Source organism: Vanacampus margaritifer, chromosome 19 (assembly GCF_051991255.1).
Source record: "Vanacampus margaritifer isolate UIUO_Vmar chromosome 19, RoL_Vmar_1.0, whole genome shotgun sequence".
Classification (NCBI taxonomy): domain Eukaryota; kingdom Metazoa; phylum Chordata; class Actinopteri; order Syngnathiformes; family Syngnathidae; genus Vanacampus; species Vanacampus margaritifer.
In genome coordinates, this window is record NC_135450.1 from 17,498,113 (window position 1) to 17,517,352 (window position 19,240).

General features: G+C 43.6%; 1 protein-coding gene and 2 long non-coding RNA genes across 10 annotated transcripts in view; 2 read left to right on the top strand and 1 right to left on the bottom strand.

Moving 5' to 3' along the window:
* Nucleotides 1-18,014, top strand: part of LOC144039127 (uncharacterized) — a 65,844-nt gene extending 47,830 nt beyond the window's left edge. For 7 of the 8 annotated variants that reach the window (XR_013289364.1, XR_013289362.1, XR_013289365.1 and 4 more), the window contains 5 exons: nt 2,065-2,224; nt 2,952-3,004; nt 10,528-10,630; nt 12,257-12,553; nt 13,280-18,014. This is a non-coding gene — a long non-coding RNA (uncharacterized LOC144039127). The remainder of the gene's footprint in view (nt 1-2,064; nt 2,225-2,951; nt 3,005-10,527; nt 10,631-12,256; nt 12,554-13,279) is intronic. The other variant, XR_013289368.1, reaches the window with a different exon arrangement.
* tcf21 (transcription factor 21) lies at nt 4,910-6,844 on the bottom strand. Its single transcript, XM_077552104.1, has 2 exons — nt 6,260-6,844; nt 4,910-5,327 (listed from the first exon to the last, which is right to left on the bottom strand). Exons 1-2 carry the CDS (start codon nt 6,725-6,727, stop codon nt 5,238-5,240), a joined length of 558 nt encoding a protein of 185 aa, XP_077408230.1. The 5' UTR covers nt 6,728-6,844; the 3' UTR covers nt 4,910-5,237.
* LOC144039128 (uncharacterized) lies at nt 5,074-6,010 on the top strand. The gene is made up of 2 exons (XR_013289370.1): nt 5,074-5,211; nt 5,300-6,010. It is a non-coding gene; the product is annotated as an uncharacterized LOC144039128 (long non-coding RNA).
* Nucleotides 18,015-19,240: the final 1,226 nt, after the last annotated feature.

Below are 19,240 nucleotides of genomic sequence, written 5' to 3' on the forward strand. Positions count from 1 at the left end.
TTCATATTTCCTTCACACCCAGCTTGAGGAAGACCCCAGATTAGAGGAATATTTTCCTTATTGCCGACTACTTTTGCAGAATTCCACCGGATCGTAATTGAATCCACGTGTGGGCCGGATTCAGAGGTGTTCCCGTTTTTTTTTTTGCAGCGTGCTGGTCGGGCAACAACACGATGGCCTATCAGAAGCCGTGACATACGTTTAGAACCAAAATGAAAAGATGTTCTACCAAATTGTATTTATTTACTCACAGCATCTTGTTCTATTCATTTCATTGCTTTTCTATTGTCAGTATTTCTTATTTGAGTGTGGTTGATTTATTTTTGGATACATTGTTGGATGGAGATTCTGGCTGTGTTTTACTTTTGCTCCCCTGCTTCTCGTCTGCTGGTGTTGGAAAATTTTAAGCGACTTTTAATTCTCGAAGTGGACGCTTAATTGAGATCAAATAAACAAATGTCACCTGTGAGCGATTTCGGCTCGTTTTTTTTTCTGCTTGATAAGCACTAATTAATGCGCAGCCTCCACGCACACGCTTCTGCTTGAAATGCGCACACACAGGCGGATTAGCTTCCTCACAGGACTCAACAGTGAGAGCTTGTTCTGCGCTCCTATATACGCACTGACCCGTCGCGCTTGGGCTTCCTGCGAATGTCGCCGGGGAATGAATGGCCACTTGTTGGGACACTCGCATGGAATGGCGCTTGTCTGCGCCCTATCACTTTAAGTGGCGTCATTAGGAAGGAAAGCATCAGGAAATCAAGTCGTCTGGTGGCGCGAGTGGGCTGCGGCGGGAGGAGCAGAAAAAGAACACACGGCAGGTGATTGTGATTCATGTCTTCCTAATTGTAATGGACTTGAATCCTGTAAAAACAACACGCGGGGTAATTCTTGTGCACACGGGGACCCCCCCCCCCCCCCCCCACGCACGGCGTAATTGTGCCCACCTGCTAAAACATCATTTAGCGTGTCGCCCCTTTCCGTCCACTAACACCGCTCTTACTTCTTGGACGTGTGTGACCTCCGTTACCCGTGGCCCACGCTTTGATCGCCATAATTGGATCAGACTATCCCAAAAAATCAAAGTCCCGAAGCGGCTATGAAGAAAACTTGAGAAGTTTTGAGGTACAAGCAGTTTGGCGGATGCAGAAAAAATTTGTCAAAAAGATCTTTCTTGTCAAACTCGACAAAAACAAAGAGAAATGCATGTTGTGTATTTAAAACGACCGTATCGCATTTCTCACGTTCATATAATCGTCATCCCCTGTGAAAATCAACTAATTGTGGTTTACTGAATCACTTACAGTAGTTGTGAAACTCTTCTTCCTTTATGGCTGTATTATACTGCCTCCTAGTGGCCAGGTTTTGTGCGCCATAACCTGTTTAATTCATTACATTCTATTGAATCATTTTAGTACTTTTTTATATAGAACAATATTATAGAGTGCTATTTTCCTTATTCCAAATATTTTGTTGGATTTTTGGTGGCGTCTGGAACGGATTCAACTGCGTTCGTATTCATTTCAATGAGGACAGATGATTTGAGATACACTGTGCATGTTTTGTGTTACAAGCGCGGTCACATAATGAATGGCCAGCAATGGGCCAGTTATTTTTAACCAATCAGATTTCAAATTTGTCCTGACGGGGCCAGAGCGCCGACCCTCAGTGACGTCCGCATTTTTCCATCCTCCGATTGGTTGGCCAGAGCAAAAATGTTAAACTTGTCACAGCAGAGTTGGACGAGCACGACACATTTGTGGCGTTAGCCACATATTGGCAAGTCAGCATGCATGTCTGCTGCTTCTCGTGTATTTCATAGAAAAGTTTTGTCATGCTATTCGATTCATTTTGATTATGAGCTGCTCCAGACATGGCACAGTTGTGTGCTCTGTTGTAGTTTTGTATCATATTGATGGTTTGTATAAGTGCAACTTGATGGTTGTGTTATTAAGAGCTGGATTGAGCCTGGTAAGCCCCCACTGAAGCCCCCCAGATTCCAAATGCACAACCCACCACTGTGAATGATGAGCCCTCAACATGTTATTCGATGTTGTCTTCCAGCTGGGCTTGACAATGAGGCGCCCTCGGCCACCACCGTCCAAGTGCGATGCTGCCATCTTGTGGTTGGAGGCAAAAACATCAACTGAGGCTTGAGAAGCAACAACATCCCTGCAAGTGATGGCGTCGTAGCAAAATCACTTGGGACCCGTTTAAAAGCATGGTAAGTAGATCAAACATTTTCAAGTGTGTGTGTTGCCCCCGTAATGTTGCAATTGTGCCTTTTTCAAGTGATGCTTCAAATATCTTCTGACGGAATGATGCGGGACCCACATGAGGTCCCCATGGATTTTTTCTTTCTCTCATGGCTTTCTGCTTTTCCTAAATAATGCAAAAATAACTTGAGAATTGATTTCACCTTTCACACCAAGAATGACTGCATTTAAGCTAACGCAACATAAAAGGTCAACTTTTATGTTATATCTACAGAAATCAATGTAAGTTCCTGTATTAGAGAAAGACACCACTAGATGGCAGCATTACAAAATGTATACAAATGGCCTGCAGAGCTTGGGCTTGTTCTCCAAATCCTCAGTACTGCTTAAATTTTGAGTCATATTCTAGATTTGCAATGCTGTCGTATTTGTCGTCATATTTATTCCTTGTTGCAAATGCATTCTGCCATTTTGGGATATGTGAGCAAATGCGGCACGGGGGGAAAAAGCTGAATGAAAATTCTGCATGTGGACACAAGTTTTTCACTGGCGGGGCTACTTTAGAGCCCTTCGTTATTGGCCACAAGTGCACGGAGAAAAAGTCTTAAAACAGCCAGTGTGTGTGGACGGAGTCTTCGCGCTTTCACGTCCGTTTTAGAGTTTGATTTACAAAATTGTCGTTCAACGTCTCTCTGTTGTGTGTCAATTTTACAAGACGTTATTTTCACTTTCCAGGGACTTGACTTTTTGTAGGACCGCCTCCTAAATTCTCACGGGAACGCACTGAAGTGAGTACAACAAATGACAGCATCAGCTGCAACAAAATGTCTTCTTTTTTTTTTTCTTTTTTTTTTTTTGGGCTGACGTCCAACAAAACTATTAGCAAGTATGGGAAATCCCTCTTCCACTTCACCCCTCCCTTTGCTGCGCTCGGGGGGCAGACGGCCAAGTTTATTTTCTCCCAGGTGGTCCCTCAAAGGGTGCTGTTGGGAGGGGGGGAAGGGGGGGGGGGGGTCCTGCCACGCCACTGCTTGATGTATGAGGTGAGGGCCCTTGAAGTGACATCGGTGCGTCTCTTTTATTGCGACGGCGCCGACTTGTTGAGGTGAGGTGTGATGAAACTTTCTTCCACATGCTCCACATCCGCGTACTAGTATGCGCTTTGTTTTCACTCGTAAGACAAATCAGGACAGTCAAAGAATGTCAAAGGCCAACTAGACTCGCAACCAAATTCAGACTTGTCTCTGCCCACTTTTGGATTCTTAATACTGAGGACAAAATCTGTACTAGTACATGGACCTGTTGATGGCTTTGAGAGTCATTTGAGTTTTTATTTGCTGTTCTTTAGGTCCACGTAGGCTACTAGTACGCTTTCTATGCCTCCGCGGGTGGTCAAGGACAGACACAGCCATCATTGCACGCTTTTTTTGAACACACCAAACACGTCGTTAGCGCATTCAACTAACGGCGCGTCACTCATGCTAGTTGCTAGCCTGAGCTCACAGCTGAGCTCTCATTCGCTGACTCCCACGTCACCCACCGGGTCGGGCCCCGTCTTTTAAAGACGCACACATTCAAAGTCACAGATACGACAAGTGTGCAGTAGAGCCTGAGGAGGGCGACCCCAAGTGGACATAAATAATACATCTTCTTCATGTGCATGCTTTGTATTGGTAATATGCGATATCCATTTTAACGGGAGTAATGGACGGATGGGATGATCAATACAATAAACTCATTTTAAGAATATTTAAAATAGTCCCAGCCCTAATAGGAAGTGTTAACAGAGTGATGAGGTTGTAACGAGTGATATTAAGCACTAAAATGTTTATAAATAATAAAATCAATATATTTTCGCTACTTTTCATTTATGGTTGGGAGTTCTGGAACGTAACCCTGCGATAAAATGAGGTTCTACCGTGCACAGTAGGTCTCCCGAATTGACAATGCTTTTAATGTATTTTTTTTCCCACTTTTTAATTTAATAGGGAACATTCTCAGCCGAAAGTAACACTCGTTGTCATCGTTCACTTGAGCTGCTTGAGATGAAGTGAGTGCAGGTAAGCCGTATTTGTCATGTGACCAAACATTAGCGCCAAAGCTCGACGTGAAGCCAAACGCCAACGATTTCTGCCTTCTTCTGCTGCTTTTAAACGCGTTTGTGGCGATGGATTATTTTTGTACGCTTGGTTTTCTGTAAGATTTCAAGTGTGTGTGTGTGTGTTTGCCAATAAAATTGGACCGAAGAGGGGGATGCTATCAGAGAGCGAGCGAGCGAGAGAGAGAGAGAGAGAGAGAGGCCTTTTGTCAGAATGCATAAATAACTGTCTGCGGGATGTAAACATCACCGGTCATAACCCAGCAGAATTAAAACAAGCACTCTGGGCAGGATTAACACACGTTTTCCTCTTTTCTCTTCCTTTCCCCTTTAATTTCTCATTTTAAAAGAAACAACAACTTCCCTGTTAGTCTTTTTAATTCACGTTTTGCTATTTTTGGGCTTGCAACTAGCAAGTCTTTTAACTTGTTTTCAAAGATAATCTTTAGCGGGCCAACGTTTGTTTATGCAAAGGCGAGCGCATCCAGCTTTATCTTTTAGCAACAACACTGCCACTTATCTGCTCAGGTTCGGCTATTATTCCAAAAGGATAACAGAGGGGAGGTCACAACACAAACCAAAGCACAACAAAGTGTCAAAAGTGATACAAATAGATATATATTTATACCTGCTAGTAGCATCTGTACAATTTCAAAGACTTGACTCAAAATGTTTACGCAGACTACATATGACACCGAGAACGCCTTTATTGTCTTTGGCCAGCAAAGACAATAAAGAATGACTTAAAAAAAAGAAAGAAAAAAAAAGGCAATGCATTTAAATAGTTTCTTGTTACGGGAACGAAAGGAGGAGGACATCATGGATTCCGTCCGTCCAGGCCGTTATTCCCACTCGAAAGTCCGCAGGGGACGAGACGTCCCAAAGAAATGTGAGGAGGTATCCAAAAGTTGGGTTTGTTTTGGTCACGATGCGGTGGTGCCACACAAGCGCGTGGAGCTCAACAGTTCCTTCAACTCGTTCTCAGGCTTGCCGGCGACCATGAAGGGCCACGTCTGTGGAGGCAAAAGCGCAAAAGTTGCAAACGTGCTTCCCACTTTTCCATTCAAGTTGCCTTGAAATGCGAACCTCGTGGATGTCGTCAAAATGCAGTTTTTTTCTTACACGTTGTTTAAATCAGATCGTTATTGTTTTTAGGACGAGTTAGAACAAAAATCCATAAAGAAAAGTTACTTAAGCTCTAATGGTTGGTCATATTGAATTCACTGCTTTATGATAATAATCTGTGGCATTTTTTTTTTCAATGCATGGAAAAATATTGCCTTAACAATTTCTTCTTCTGCATCTTATTCATTGGTTTGAATGTGAGTTCTAAAATAGCAACAGGTGCTGTAAAATGTGAAATTCTTCTTCAAAGAACAGAATTGAACAAGCATTTATGCTCCTTAAAATGAATGATGTGCTCAACTGATTGATTGTTCACGTTAGCAGGCCTCAACCAACAATTAAGCGACTACAAGCTCATATGGGGCATTTCATTAGGTACACGTGCTTATTTGATTTGTATTAGAAGCAGTCGTCATATTTGTCATCAAATGCAATTTATAGTTTTCATTTATTTATGAGACAACTGTATATATACAACATGGATTTTTTACCGGTTAGCACATTGCAAGTGTGACTCAATTTTGTTATAAATATATCAAGTCCTTTTGTGAAAATAAATTATTTGGATGCAGCAAGTGTAAAGTAATGATTATAAATGATGAATGAAATGCTGCATACTTGAGTTCATGCCAGCAAGAATTCATCTTTAAAATGCCTTTAAAATTCATGCAAGCAGGCAAGTGTACTTCAAAAGTGGACTTTATAATACTTTGACTTTTAGCAGTCTTGTTTGTTAGTTTATTTGTACACAAGTCGGCTATCTCAGCAAAACCCATACGGAGTTTTGCATCTGGCCCTGGACGTTGTCTGTCAGGCTCACCAGGTTGACGGGGTGGATGTATCCGCTCTCGTACTTGTCGTTGGCCAGCACCTGGCGCAGGTGCGCGATGTAGCTGGACGCCAGGCGCAGAGTGTCCAGCTTGGACAGTTTGGTGTCGGCCGGCACCCACGGCAGCGACGTCTTGAGGCGCGAGAAGGCCTTGGACAGGACGCGCATCCGGGCCCTTTCGCGCGCGTTGGCCGCGTTCCTCTGCACCTGTTTGCCCTCCCGCGGGCCTCCGCCGTCCTCCTGCTGCGCCGAGGAGGCCTTGCGGGACGGGGCCTTGCGCGACGCCGTCCTGCGGCGCTTGGTGGGCGGCGCGCGCGCGGCCGCTTGGCCTTCGCCGTCTTGGCTTTCGCCGTCTTGGCCTTCGCCGCTGGAGCTCTCCTCGGCGCTGTCCGCCGAGGCCAACTTGAAGATGCCGTCCAGCAGCTCGTCGTCCACGTCGCTCAGGGAGCCCGTGGACATGGTGGCGGTGGCGGTGGGGGGGCGAGGGTGCGGGTGCGGGTGCGGGTGCGGGTGCGAGTGATGCGCGCGGGCCGGCTTCAGAAAGTGGGCGCCCGGGGGCTGCGTGCGTGGGTGGGTGCGCTCATGAGTGGTGCGGAAATCTCCGCTGGACTTGGTTTTATCTCCGCGAGTAGCGAGGGCGGCGGCCTGCGCGCATGGGAGGAGAAAATGGACGGGGAAGGTCCACGGAGCAGTCTCACAAACGGCAAACTTTTATTGGGGGGGGGGGGGGGGGTATTTCTCAGCTTTTATACAGGCAATGCTTTTTTTTCTTCTTTTTTTTAAAGTTTGAATACATCTGCAATGGCACAACAACACTGCATTATACAATGCTGGCATGGATAGCCAAACTAAGGAATGTTATTTGTCGGAAATAAATCATTTTCAGAGCTACATTTTGCTCAAGCATTTAAATAAAAGTAGAAGTTGACTCTTACTTCAATAAAAGTAAATAAATACAGACTATTTAATCGCAAAAGTTGACAACAACAATGAAAAATAAAAGCCTTTTCTGCACTTGTATGGTGAAATAAAAATGGAGTATTCAACAGATTAGGCCTATCCCTCAATTATTCAAGTAATTGTGGAAACAATGATATTGTGTAATTAACTCATTTGCTCCCAAAAACGTATAAATACGCTCTATTTTAAATGCCCCTAAGACGTTTTTTTATGCTAGAGCATTACAGAAGGTTTTGATGCAGCGTCTGAACTGAAGAGAACGCTTGAACAGCCAGCAGGTGGCAGTAGAGTATAAGAGATCAACCAGGGCCATGTTGCAAAACAAGATCATTTCCCCACAATTTAAAGCAGATTTGTGAATAATGATGAAACTTAGCTACTTCTACTTTTCCTGATGAATGAAGAGACTCTAATCTTTCTTTTGTTAGGTTCCTTTTTTTTTATAGCAATAGAACACAATATTCTGTGGGCCTTGCAAAATCAGTCAAAATCCAGTAAAGCAAAGGTGAAGGGGGTTGCTTCAGTCAAAATGGCTGCCAGTGAATGAGTTAAACAACATGCTGGATGAGGTGCGGCAGTTTTTGTCCTCTTGCCATCTTCATGTTCTGCTGTCGTAGCTGTAACTTTAACTGTGTTTAGTATTTGGCCTGGTGAGTGACGTGGGTGTCAACGAATGAGCGTGTAGCATTAACTGGCCGCCTGCGGGTTTACTGTAATTGACATTGATTCGCTTATTTCGGTCTTGTGGATTTTAGACATGCTCTTGTGGTACACGCTGCATTTTGAAGTGTTCAATCATCTCAAACTTTGGACATTCTTTGCCTTTTACAGATTATTTCCTCTTGTCTTGCCGCCATCCTGACATCTTATTTCTACACTGAGTGGTGCATGTAAATTAGACCTGTTTTCACCTGGTCTAAATCCAGCCCACTTTCTGTCACGTGACAGAGCCCGACATTGATTCTGGGAAACAAAGGGCCGAATTCCATACTTTTTTTTTTTTGGGGGGGGGGGGGGGGGTATTTATTTGAGATGAAAAAAATGGTCAAGAAAAGCCGAGGTTTGCGCTTTGTTGCGTCCCAGCGCTGCTCAATGCGAGCAATTTGATTCACAGGAAGTTGCCTGATGGTTGGATGACGTGTACTTAGCGCGCAGACCCTTCCACTCACACGGCGCACAGAACTTTCAGCACATTGTGCCAGTTCGCCGGGTGGAGTGCAAGGACAAGCAGGGGGGAGGGGGGCTGGGTTTAAAAAAAAAAAAGGGGGGTGGGGGGGGTCACGTCTCAAATGGCAAACTGGCGCCTCGACCCCCTCTGATGTAATGGATACGAGGTACCCCGCAATCCCCCGTTTGGCCTTCCTTAGCCTCCATCGCACCTCGCAACCGCGTGCCGGCGACGCCAGCAGATTTGGAGAAGACTCGAGATCGCCAGCGAGGAGTCCGAGTCCCTCCTGGGTGGGCTCCAATTCAAAGCGGAAAAGTGGGCCAGATTGATGATGCACCTCTGAGCTGCGCGCGCTCACCAGAGAGAAGAACAAGGCCGGCCGGGAAGGACGCAAAATAGCTCGTGAAAAAAAAGAAAAAGTTGTGCACGTCCGCCTTTGTTTGCTGAAAAAACAAAATCATTTTATGACCGTTCATTATTTACATGCGGTGCAAAAGGTCCTCGTCAAATTGCTTCATTTCCTCGTCCGTGTTATTCTTAGGACAAATAAATTGTCTTGATAGCACTGCAGAATTTAGCGGAAATTCAGCCCCGTGAGCCACTTTCACGTCATGACTGAAAAGGCATCGAAAGTCTGCCATTTTGGTTTGGAGCAGCCATTTTAGGGACAATTTCATTAACTCCAAGAAAATAGCAACTTTAATTCTGCTCAAATCTGCTCTCAAAATGACATTGAGATGAGGAATCCTCGTGGAGATGTTCAAACAAAGCCAAAGTATTTCCTCAACTTCCTGACATACGACAACAGGTGGACGTCAGGATATCAGCAAGGGAGGGTTGAAGAAAGACAAAAACGGGGGGACCGAGACCCTTATGGAAGGACATGCTGCTAATTAGCCGGTTGGATGTCAAAGGTCACCGTGGTGGTCTGATGTCACCATTAAGGGACGGCTTCCAGATGTTGCTCACTAAGAGCTGCTTGTGGTCATCGAATGTAACAAGTTGCTCAAAGATGATCAACTGACATTGCGGTAACTTAATTATTGCGCTTCAAGAACTAATTGGCGTTATTCTCAAATGTAGAATGTACAAAGTCATGTTTTTATCATACCGCAAGTTTGAGTTGAATCGATAAAAATCGTATTGCATCCCATTTATCCAGATATGCATCGAATTGTCTTTTATGAGAGATATAAATCGGTTCAACGACTTTTTTCTTTGAATTGAATTCATTTGGATAGTTCGGACTTTAAAGAGCTTTTGCGTCTTGTTTGATCTTAATAACCATGAAAAAAGCTACAGCCAAACTTTTATCGAATCAAAATCGTAATCCCATCATGATACCGCGTGTATTAAGAATCGTCTTTTGTCAAATAGAAGAACTTTTTTTTTTTTTTTTAAACCGTACACCTGGCCTGATTGACCTTCACACACATACCACATTGCTGCATCGTAAAAAAAACAAACAAACCGTTGTTCCGATTGCTGCTGTTATCGGGAAACGTCGTCGCAAACTGATCATCGGCGTCCGCTTGCGTTTGTGTGGCGGGCCGAACAAGAAGCCAAATATTGTCTCATTCACCAGTGGGAAACCATCCCACGTTTTTGTCACGTGGAAATGAAATCATAAAAATGAAATCGGAAAATGGGGTGGGGGGTCCAAAATGGAGCATTTGGATCCAAAATGGAGCATTTGGCGGGGAGGCCGTGCGAGGAATAACAACTGTAATCTGTGAAGGAAGCCGGGGGTGAGCAAAACATCATCCATCTTTGTCCGAACACTCCGGCTCTCTGTCCATTATCACGACCCCCCCCCCCCGCCCCCCCCTCCCTCACCACCACTCCCGGCAACCCCCCCAACGCACAACCACACACACATCCAAGATACACACAACACAACACAAGGGCGGCTTCTTCTCAGTTCGAGTCCGTCTTGAAGCCCAAAAAATCCAAATCCAAAAAAGGGGGGGATGTCGAGAGTGCAAAGACCCAACGGGCAGCGACCGGAACAGGATGTGGCGGACAATAAGAGAGAGTTATGAACATTTTGATTGCATGGCGAATACGATGATGACGATGATGATGATATTTCCAAAAGACAACAAACAATCCCTTTGATATTTGCTGACAGGAGCACCCGGAAGGGAGGAAACTCGTCACGCCAGCAAACTCAAGACCACGTTGCGGGTTCGCGGCCTGGAAGTTTTCATCCTACGCTGGGAACACGTTCAAGGGTATTGCTTGGAATGAACACACACACACACACACATTTCTCTTCGTAAGCACGTGACGGATGTGTCATTCAGAAAAGTCCAAAAGTTTGGCAGCTGTCACAAATGCAGCAACTCCGAACCGCTGACGTCATCACCGTCTGTTTTATCGTCATTGATGTGCGAACATCCGTCCGTTTTTCACAAATCGCAACTGTGTCGTCTTCTGCGTTTCTCGATTGCGTCACTCGTGGCTCTTTTGTGAAGCAGATGCAACGTTGTCATTTTGCCGACGTCTCGGGTCAAAGTGCCAAAGCGGTCGTTGGGTCCCAGAAGCGACGTCGCGTTCCAGAGTTCTGCTTTCTGTCACCGTCGGCCGCTCGCCACTTTAGAAACAAAGTGCGGACTTTTCAACCTCCCATTCAAGACTTTGGGTGTGTTTATGTGTGAGACTTCTGCACTCCACTAAATCCTTTTGCCGCAAACTGCCCCCCCCCCCATCCTCACCCCCCCCCCAACCACAACATTCAGAGTCAAAACAGTTGAGCGCAAACAAACTTTTCAACTTTTACAGCCAAGACGCAAACAACACACGAGCACTTTACACACTTGCAAGTGTGTCGGCCTGCCAGAAAAATAAATGGAGGCAAAACAGAAATCACAAACGTCCATGCTGATGTACGCAATCAGGTCAATATTTAGGACCATGTCTAAAAAATCGCACACTAAACAAATGACCATAATTGGATGAGGGAAATTAACAATCTATTTCATTTGATATTATTTCTTTGTCAAGCGGACCAAATTCCTCAAAATGTGTATGTATTTTTTTTTAAATGGTGTTTATTTACTTTTTAAATTGTATGTAATTGTTTATACTCAACTCACAAATCTCACTTATTAATGCCGTTCGTAACCAAAATACAAATTGCTTAGAACCACTTGATAAGTATCATATTATAATTTTGTAAAACATCTTGATTTGTATCCAATTGAATGTTTTTGAGAGGTATCAATTTCATTAACTATTATTATTATATTTCATTTCTTTGTACGGAAATGTGTAACTGTTCAGTAAACTATTTTGACTGGCGAGTACGTTTGAAGGCATTTTAAAATATGTGCAAATGTACTTGCAGGCTAAATGCTACAAACATAGCATATTTCTTTATCGATGTATTTATTTTCAATACACCGTTGAAATATGGGCGGGAGGGGGGGGCTGAACCTAAGTAACGCACTGCAGGCATAATAATACATCATAAACGTTATTAATAAACATTTTTAAAATTAAATTTCCAACTTATTGATGTAATTTCACTCGCACAAGGCGTTATGGGAAAATATGCTACGTTTGTAGCATTTAAAGCTTACAAAGTATGTTTGAATGTATTTGCAAATATGCTCAAACTTATTTAAATGAAAAAATGTTTCCTCCACGTTGGCAGTTCGACACTTTCGTACCATTATTTGTATTGATCAAAGTGACCAGGTGTACCTAATATTATGTCTGCTAGCACATTTGCCAATCTTCCTAAGCCCCCCCCCCCCCGCCCGCCCCCGCCCCCTCCAATTATGACCTCACCGCATCATATCTTGTGACTGATACGAACATGCGCTCATTATCATCCCGTGTGCTTGCGCTATCAGCGATTCCGTAGGAGTGGTCCGTCCCTGAACGCGGCCGGCGTTGTCGGCCTTCCGGCGCTGGCCCAACAAACTCCAGGCTCACGCGAGGAACGCCTGGCAGGCCGTCTGCCGCCCGTCAGCGGATAAAGCGCAACCCCCAAGCGTGTTGATTGGGCCTCAGACGTCACCCGCATGAGCGCGTCTCCCTCCCTTCCTCCTCGCGGGTCCCGTGGGGAGTTTGCGCCCGCCATGGAGACCCGTCCTGGGCTAGCATCTGCCGCTACCGCCTCCGAGATCTCCTCCTCCTCCTTCAGGAAGGTAACTTGTACAATGATTTGACTTATGGATGACTAAATGTTACATACACACACAAATGCATGGTCTGGTGTATGTATTTAAATGAGGGGTGTCAGGCAATTAAAAATGTTAATCGTAATTAATCGAATGACTTCAATACGATTCATCGCAAATTTTATATCTGTCCTAAATATACGTTATAAGTTATATAAGTTTTAATTTTCCTGTAGAAATAATAAAATAATTCATAAAAGTGGAGTTCAAATGAAAAAGATGTCCTGTACTGTCGATATTGATTTGTGTTGAGGTCGTTTTCTGCCACTAGATGGCATCATTGCATTTGTAAGACGTTGGCGACAGCTCTGCATTTTTCTTTTCATGTTAAGAGCTATCAAATCTTTTAACATCAAGTCAATTCTGCACATTTTTTAAATTGTAAAATGCATTAATAGCACGTGAATTAATGTTAATACAAATTACAATTATATTTCTTGCTATCTTATCATGAAATTAAGAATCCAAATTTCTGAATGAGATCAACGAATATATGAAATAATACATTTTAATCCGTCAATTTTGAGCAAAAATATGGATAAATGAGTACAAGCAATACGACAGACCTTTTGAGAATATAAATATTTGAGTTGCCAGATTAAAGAATGGGCCCCCGTGCATTGGCGAACCCTGGTGCGGGCCTCACCTAAGCCGTCACATAACATCTCATCTTAATCTGTGTTTTCACGAAAGTGCGGCTGGCGGTCCCGTGAGACGCCGACATAATGCTAGCGGAAGACAACAGAGGTGAGATGGGACTCCTGATAAAAAGACGGCAAATCTCTGGGGAGCCCCGCAATCCTCTCAACCCCGATTCCAAAAGGCAGGAAGCAGACAAGTGCCCGTCCGTCCGTCCGTCCGTGTGTGTGCGTGCGTGCGTGTGTATGTTAGCTCATTAGTGTGTGAACGTGTTTGTTTGTACGTGTGAGTGCGACCCGAGCTCCGGTCCACTTAGTTGCGGAGGACAGATGCCAAAGCATCTCGCCTCTGTGGCCTAATTGCAAACAGATGTGCGCTAAGCTAACCTTAGCGCTTCATGCTAATTATTGCGTAATAATATTTAAAATGGTGATGAAAAATAGACTGCTTTTGCAAAAACTAAAATGGAGAGGAAAACTGATGACACTTCTTCCTGCTCCTTTTCACGGGGGGGCAATGTGGGGGGGGGGGGATACAGATCACATCCATCAGCTAAATGACGCTCTTTGTCTTTTCCATCTCGGATGCTAATTAAAGATAATAAACCGTGCGGCTCATTTCTCTGCAGCGCCAAACGGGACGTCACGTCTGTCCGCTCAACCTCGCACTTGCGCACATGTGGCCACCCCGCGGGCGACACGCACACACACACACACACACATATACTTGGCGGTGGCGCCAACACAGGTGCTCGCCGCACATCGAAAGTTCACGCCACGTTACGTGTTTACGCAAGTCGTGAATGATAACGCGTCAACGCGGAACGTCGTTTGTCTAAGTTACCTTCAGGTTTTTTTTTATTTTTCGGTTCGGCTTCGCTTTTTAATTTTCTTTTTTTCTGACGTAAATTGTTGCCATCATCATTTAACCTTTCAGAAATGCTGGACAAATGAAAACAAAATGGCTGACTTGCGGTTCGTTTTAGGACTTGTTTTGTACATCTTGGTATGATAGACATTTGATTTTGTTTCTAAGGTGAAACTAGTTTTGGTTGTTGCTTTTCTAGCACGTGTTCCATTTGGGTCACGGCAAAGTCCACGAATAATTGCCATGTCGTCATTTGGGAGTAGTAAATGAGTTGAAAGATTGTTTTCTTCGAGTGTGATAGCACCATCGGAACATCGATGCTATTTATTAGCCTGTCTATGGTGTTAGCATGAAGCTAGCACAGTTATGTGCTTGTTAAAATATGCAACATGTACTTAATTCTCTTTGTTTTATGTTTATGTTCTGTTGGGAAGTGACTTGTGTTGAGTTCACAGATTTTTGATGTGCTCACAAATCAAAGCAAAAAAAAATGCTGAACTACAGTTTGTATCTTGAGAAAGTTAGTAAGTTGTAGTAGTTGCCTTGGCGGAGGTCTCCAGCTCACATTGACTTTTCCTTTTTGGCTTGAATCTCGATTGCTGTTTCCATCCGTGGCTTTCTCCCGGTTTGTGATTGGCTGGGATGGTGAAAGCCACGCCCACCTGTTGCTCTTTCCCCTTTGCAATTTTTACCTGGACTTAAAAAAGCCACTTTTTTTTTTTACTGTGCAGCGAGATGAAAGATGCGCTTTTTTTGCCCATTAGTGCTAAAACGGCACAAGAGCTGAAGTGGAATTAACGGTTGTGGTTCCGGCCGGGGCCCGCCGAGCCGCTGCGTCGCATCGCGTGCGTGTGGAAGGCTGGTGAGGACGCACACGACCACACACGCACGTGTGCACGTGTGTGGCTCTGTATTTATACTCCAGCATAACTTCGAGGACAGATAATGGCTGATGGGACAGTCGTAAAAATAAGCGGGCGCAGGTTTGTTTGGATGAAGGAACCTTCCTTGGCCTCCCCTCCTTCACAATCCCGCCGACGTCTGCTTCTCGATGTGCGCCGTTTGCGTCAAAGTATCGGGACAGAGCGTGAGAATGGAAGAAAATGAGTTTGGCAAGACCTTTGACGAGTGTCACCATCCAGCTTTTGCTCGAAACGAGCATTTGTTTGCATAAAGTGGGTTACAAGTCTGTTAGCTTAATGCTAATACATAATGGCAAACACCATAGGCTGGCTAACGAATAGTATCTGCTGTTTGTGGCGATGTTTCAATCTTTTGAGCAACAGAAACATGTACAACAACAGGCATATATTCTTTATCTTCTGTGAAGAACAACTCATATTCCTGCTGACGAGTTGCCTTTTAATTCTTAACATTCTGTCCTTTAGCATTCTGCACACATTAATATATTAAAAATAATAATTAGAATCTCTGGTGAAAAGGACATTTTATTTTTAGAACAAAAACAAACAAAAGAAAAATTAAAATTGAACCGACATTTTCATTAACATAAAACTTTTTTTTTAATGCAAAGAACTAGCAAACGTGTTCAATAAACTCATTAAAAGAAACTTAAATTTAAAAAAAAAAAATGAAAAATCCCAATCTATGCTAGCCCTTCAGATGGCGCAATTGCTAGCGGTTAATTACGTTGTGTTTTTTGTGATGCTAGCAAATACGCAAGCCGTCGCTGCTGTACGTACACACGATGTTCAAATCTGTTTCTAAGCAGGCGGAAAAACAAGTCCCAGTACAAAGAAAACAACATACATCATCACAAGTACTTCCTTTGCCGAGGCTTGAAATGAGGCGCGGGGGGGGGCGGGGAGATTGGGGGGTGCTGAAGACAGATATGCGCTTGCATACTCGCACTTGAGAAAAAGCGACCATGTCATCTTCTTCCTGGAACACGACTCAAAATGTTGAAAGGAGAGCGTGAAGTGAGAAACGTTACGTCCACAAGACAAATGGACTCGTTTCTTCTTATAAATCATTCAGGATTTTACTTTGATTACAAATGAGCTTATTTGGATGAATTGTTTGTATTTTTTTTAATTCGTATTCAATTAAGGGTTCTAAATCTGAACCTGAAGAAAAAATTGCTCTCGTGTCTTTCTGCAGCAACAAGTGCTTTTACTCACTGTTGCCTCCTGTGGCTGGATGTTATATGACATTTTACTACTGGTTATCATTTTAAAACATATTTGAATGCGCTATAATGAATCGCAAGAATGCTTTAAGCAGACGTGAGCGATATTGTAAGAAATTGCGCACGCAAATACGACGATACTCACCTCTGTCAAAAACAACTGATAACGTATTACTGAGGAATTGCAGTTTTTGTACTGTATATCTCGCTTATACTGCCCCCAAGTGGTCAAAGCACACACAGCAGAAGGAGCAGCACATTGTCAACCAAATTGAAGCATACAATCTAACAAACATGGTTTGTTTCTTTACATTCTCTTTAATTATGACACTTGGATTTTTCATCATGAATAAGACCGAAACTCAAGTTGACATTGTGTTACCCAGGAGGGCTTTTTTTTTTTTGTGTGTCTTTTCTTCTTCTTTTTTTTTTTGTTCGTACTAAAAGTGGAAACATCGCTGTTGAAAGCCAACAAGTCAATAAGAAGACATTTGTGGGCCCGTAAATTGCAGCGCGATGAGAATGGGAGGCGGTCTTTCGCTCGCTATCTCCATGGAGGGGCCAACTCGTGTCCGATATGTCGGACGCGCTTTTATTGGCCGGCTGTTTAATGGCTTCCTGCTTGCAGAGATGAAGCTTGAGAACTTTTTTTCTGCTTTTCTTCTTCTCCTCCTCCTCCTCATCTAATCTTTTGTTTTTGGGTGCAGCGCATGCCGCATCGTTGCTGTATGTATTTCGTTAGCATAATCGCTATACCCCCCCCCACACACACAACCCCCCCCCCCCCACCCCAAACGGAGCCATGCCGCCCACGCCTCACTCTCGGCGGACGGCTAAGATGTGGTTAGAAATGAGCAAATGTTTTGATGATGAAGCCCTTTTCCGAGAATATTTTCTCCCAAACGCCCGTGGCCTTTGGATGACTCCCCGAGGAGACCATTAATTTCAATATCACTATGTGTGTGCGCGCGTGTGTGTGCGCGCGCACGCGTGTGTGTGTGTTGAAAAGCACAAATCTGCCATGCAAACAACACGTACACTAGTATGATCAAAAGCAGATCGATATGGATGGACACATTCACACGCACGCACGCACACACACACACACACACACACACACACACACCCTTCCGACCATCATTCTGCACGCTCACCCCAGCTTGCCCCCCAAACATACACACTTATAAGCAACAACCCCCCCCCGCCCCCAAAAAAAACATCCTTCCTTCTATTTCATCACCTCCCACACCCGCGCCACCACAATTCAGACGTTTCCACAACGCGCACACACGCACTGTTAGGTTGGGCATCTTAATTCCAAGATTTCGTTTTGGGTGCTTCCAGGTTTCCATATTATTATTAGAATATTATTATTATTATTTTCTTGGCACGCCATACATTTTATTTCATTGTATTTTGTTTGTTTATTTATTTTATTTATTTGTATTTTTTAGAAACTTAAATATATGCATTCAAGATTTATTTGAGATGATTTGTTATTTATTGTTTTTTTTTGTATTTTTTATGATTATTTTGGTATTTTTGCCTATTTGTTTTACAAAAAAGAAAAAAGAAAATACTGGTCGTTTTTTGTTGTTGTTATGTGAAGTCTTACTTGAAGTGCACCAGTTGAGGAAAGAGGACCTGAAAACATCCATCAAACCCCGGAAATTGAGTTAAAGTTAGATCGACCTGATCAAAAATAACACCCAACATTAAAATGTCTTCTTTTTTTCAAAGTGTATTAAATCCAAGTCCCTTTGAGACAATGAAGCCTTTTCTCGTGTATCTGGACTTTGTTGCGTAATGTTTCGCTTGGCCTGAAAGATAAAGCAGTGAAATACTCTTATTGACACCAATGAAGTCCCAATGAAATCCTAATGAAATCCTAATGAAATCCTAATGAAGTCCTAATGAAGTCCATGTCCATTGAGGTCAGGACTAAAATAAGGGCGTGTCGGAAAAAGAGGATGACTCAACTTTGAAATAAATCATGGCGAAGATTTTGCGAAATGAACGTCACTCCTGCGATGAATGTCGAGCAGGTGGCGATGATACGACGGCCCAATAAGGAAACCCCTCAAAATATGGCCGCCGAGCTGCGCAGCCGTGTCGCCGCGAGTGCGCGAGCGCCTGTCCGCGCCTGACGGATGACGTCGTGGGCCGTTATTCCTTTTTAATTGTTATTTTTGTGCGCTTTGGAGCCCCGCCACAGATTGCTCATGTGTCAGCGTTATCGTTTGCAAAAGCTAGTCTAAACACGGCAACGCACTCCTCGACGTTTGCGCAGGTGTGTTAATGTTAGCGCCGTAAATCTGCTGCTATGACGTTAGCATCGTTTGTCCCGCGCGCGTCGGTGCCTCAATGGGGAAAGGGCCAAACTTTAGATTGTTATTTTTTGTATCTGTTCTAATTGTGTTTGGAATGTCCACTTTTACTGTCCCCTCAAAATGACCCGACACACTGCCATTCATGTCTAAAGCACTGGCAACAAAAGCGAGTCCACCCCTAAGTGAAACTATCCAAACTTGAGTCTAAAGTGTATTTGTTGTATTTTGTGCATGCTGGTTAGGGATGGACCAATTATCATTTGGACCAATTATCGGTGCAGATATTTAGTCCATATTTGCTTTGGCCTTTTTTAGGAGTTTGAAGGCCGATAAATCGGATCTTTCAATGAGCGGTGAATGTTTGCAAACGTAGTCAATTGAGGGTTTGATCAGGATTTGTAAGATGTTCACAAACAGTTTTCACTTGTCGCCAAAACATTCGGAACATATTCCGGCAATTTTTCACTGTCTGCAAAGATCTTTTCAAACCTTTTACGAACCCTGACGAAAACGCAAAATTAGCTACATTCGCAATTTCGCTTGCATTTTTTTTCTCAGTGAGATGCAGGGAACTTTTTATTTATGGATTTATTTAAATTTCCACTTAATAGAAGATGATGCTGACAAGGGGAACTTCCTACACTTTAAAAAATATATATCATTTTTTAA

Bases quoted from the DNA above. Each gene is read 5' to 3' on its own strand.
- tcf21 (XM_077552104.1), bottom strand. From the start codon at position 6,727: ATGTCCACGGGCTCCCTGAGCGACGTGGACGACGAGCTGCTGGACGGC. The intron at 5,328-6,259 runs GTGAGCCTGACA...TTGCCTCCACAG, and splicing joins ACATCCACCCCGTCAACCTG to ACGTGGCCCTTCATGGTCGC.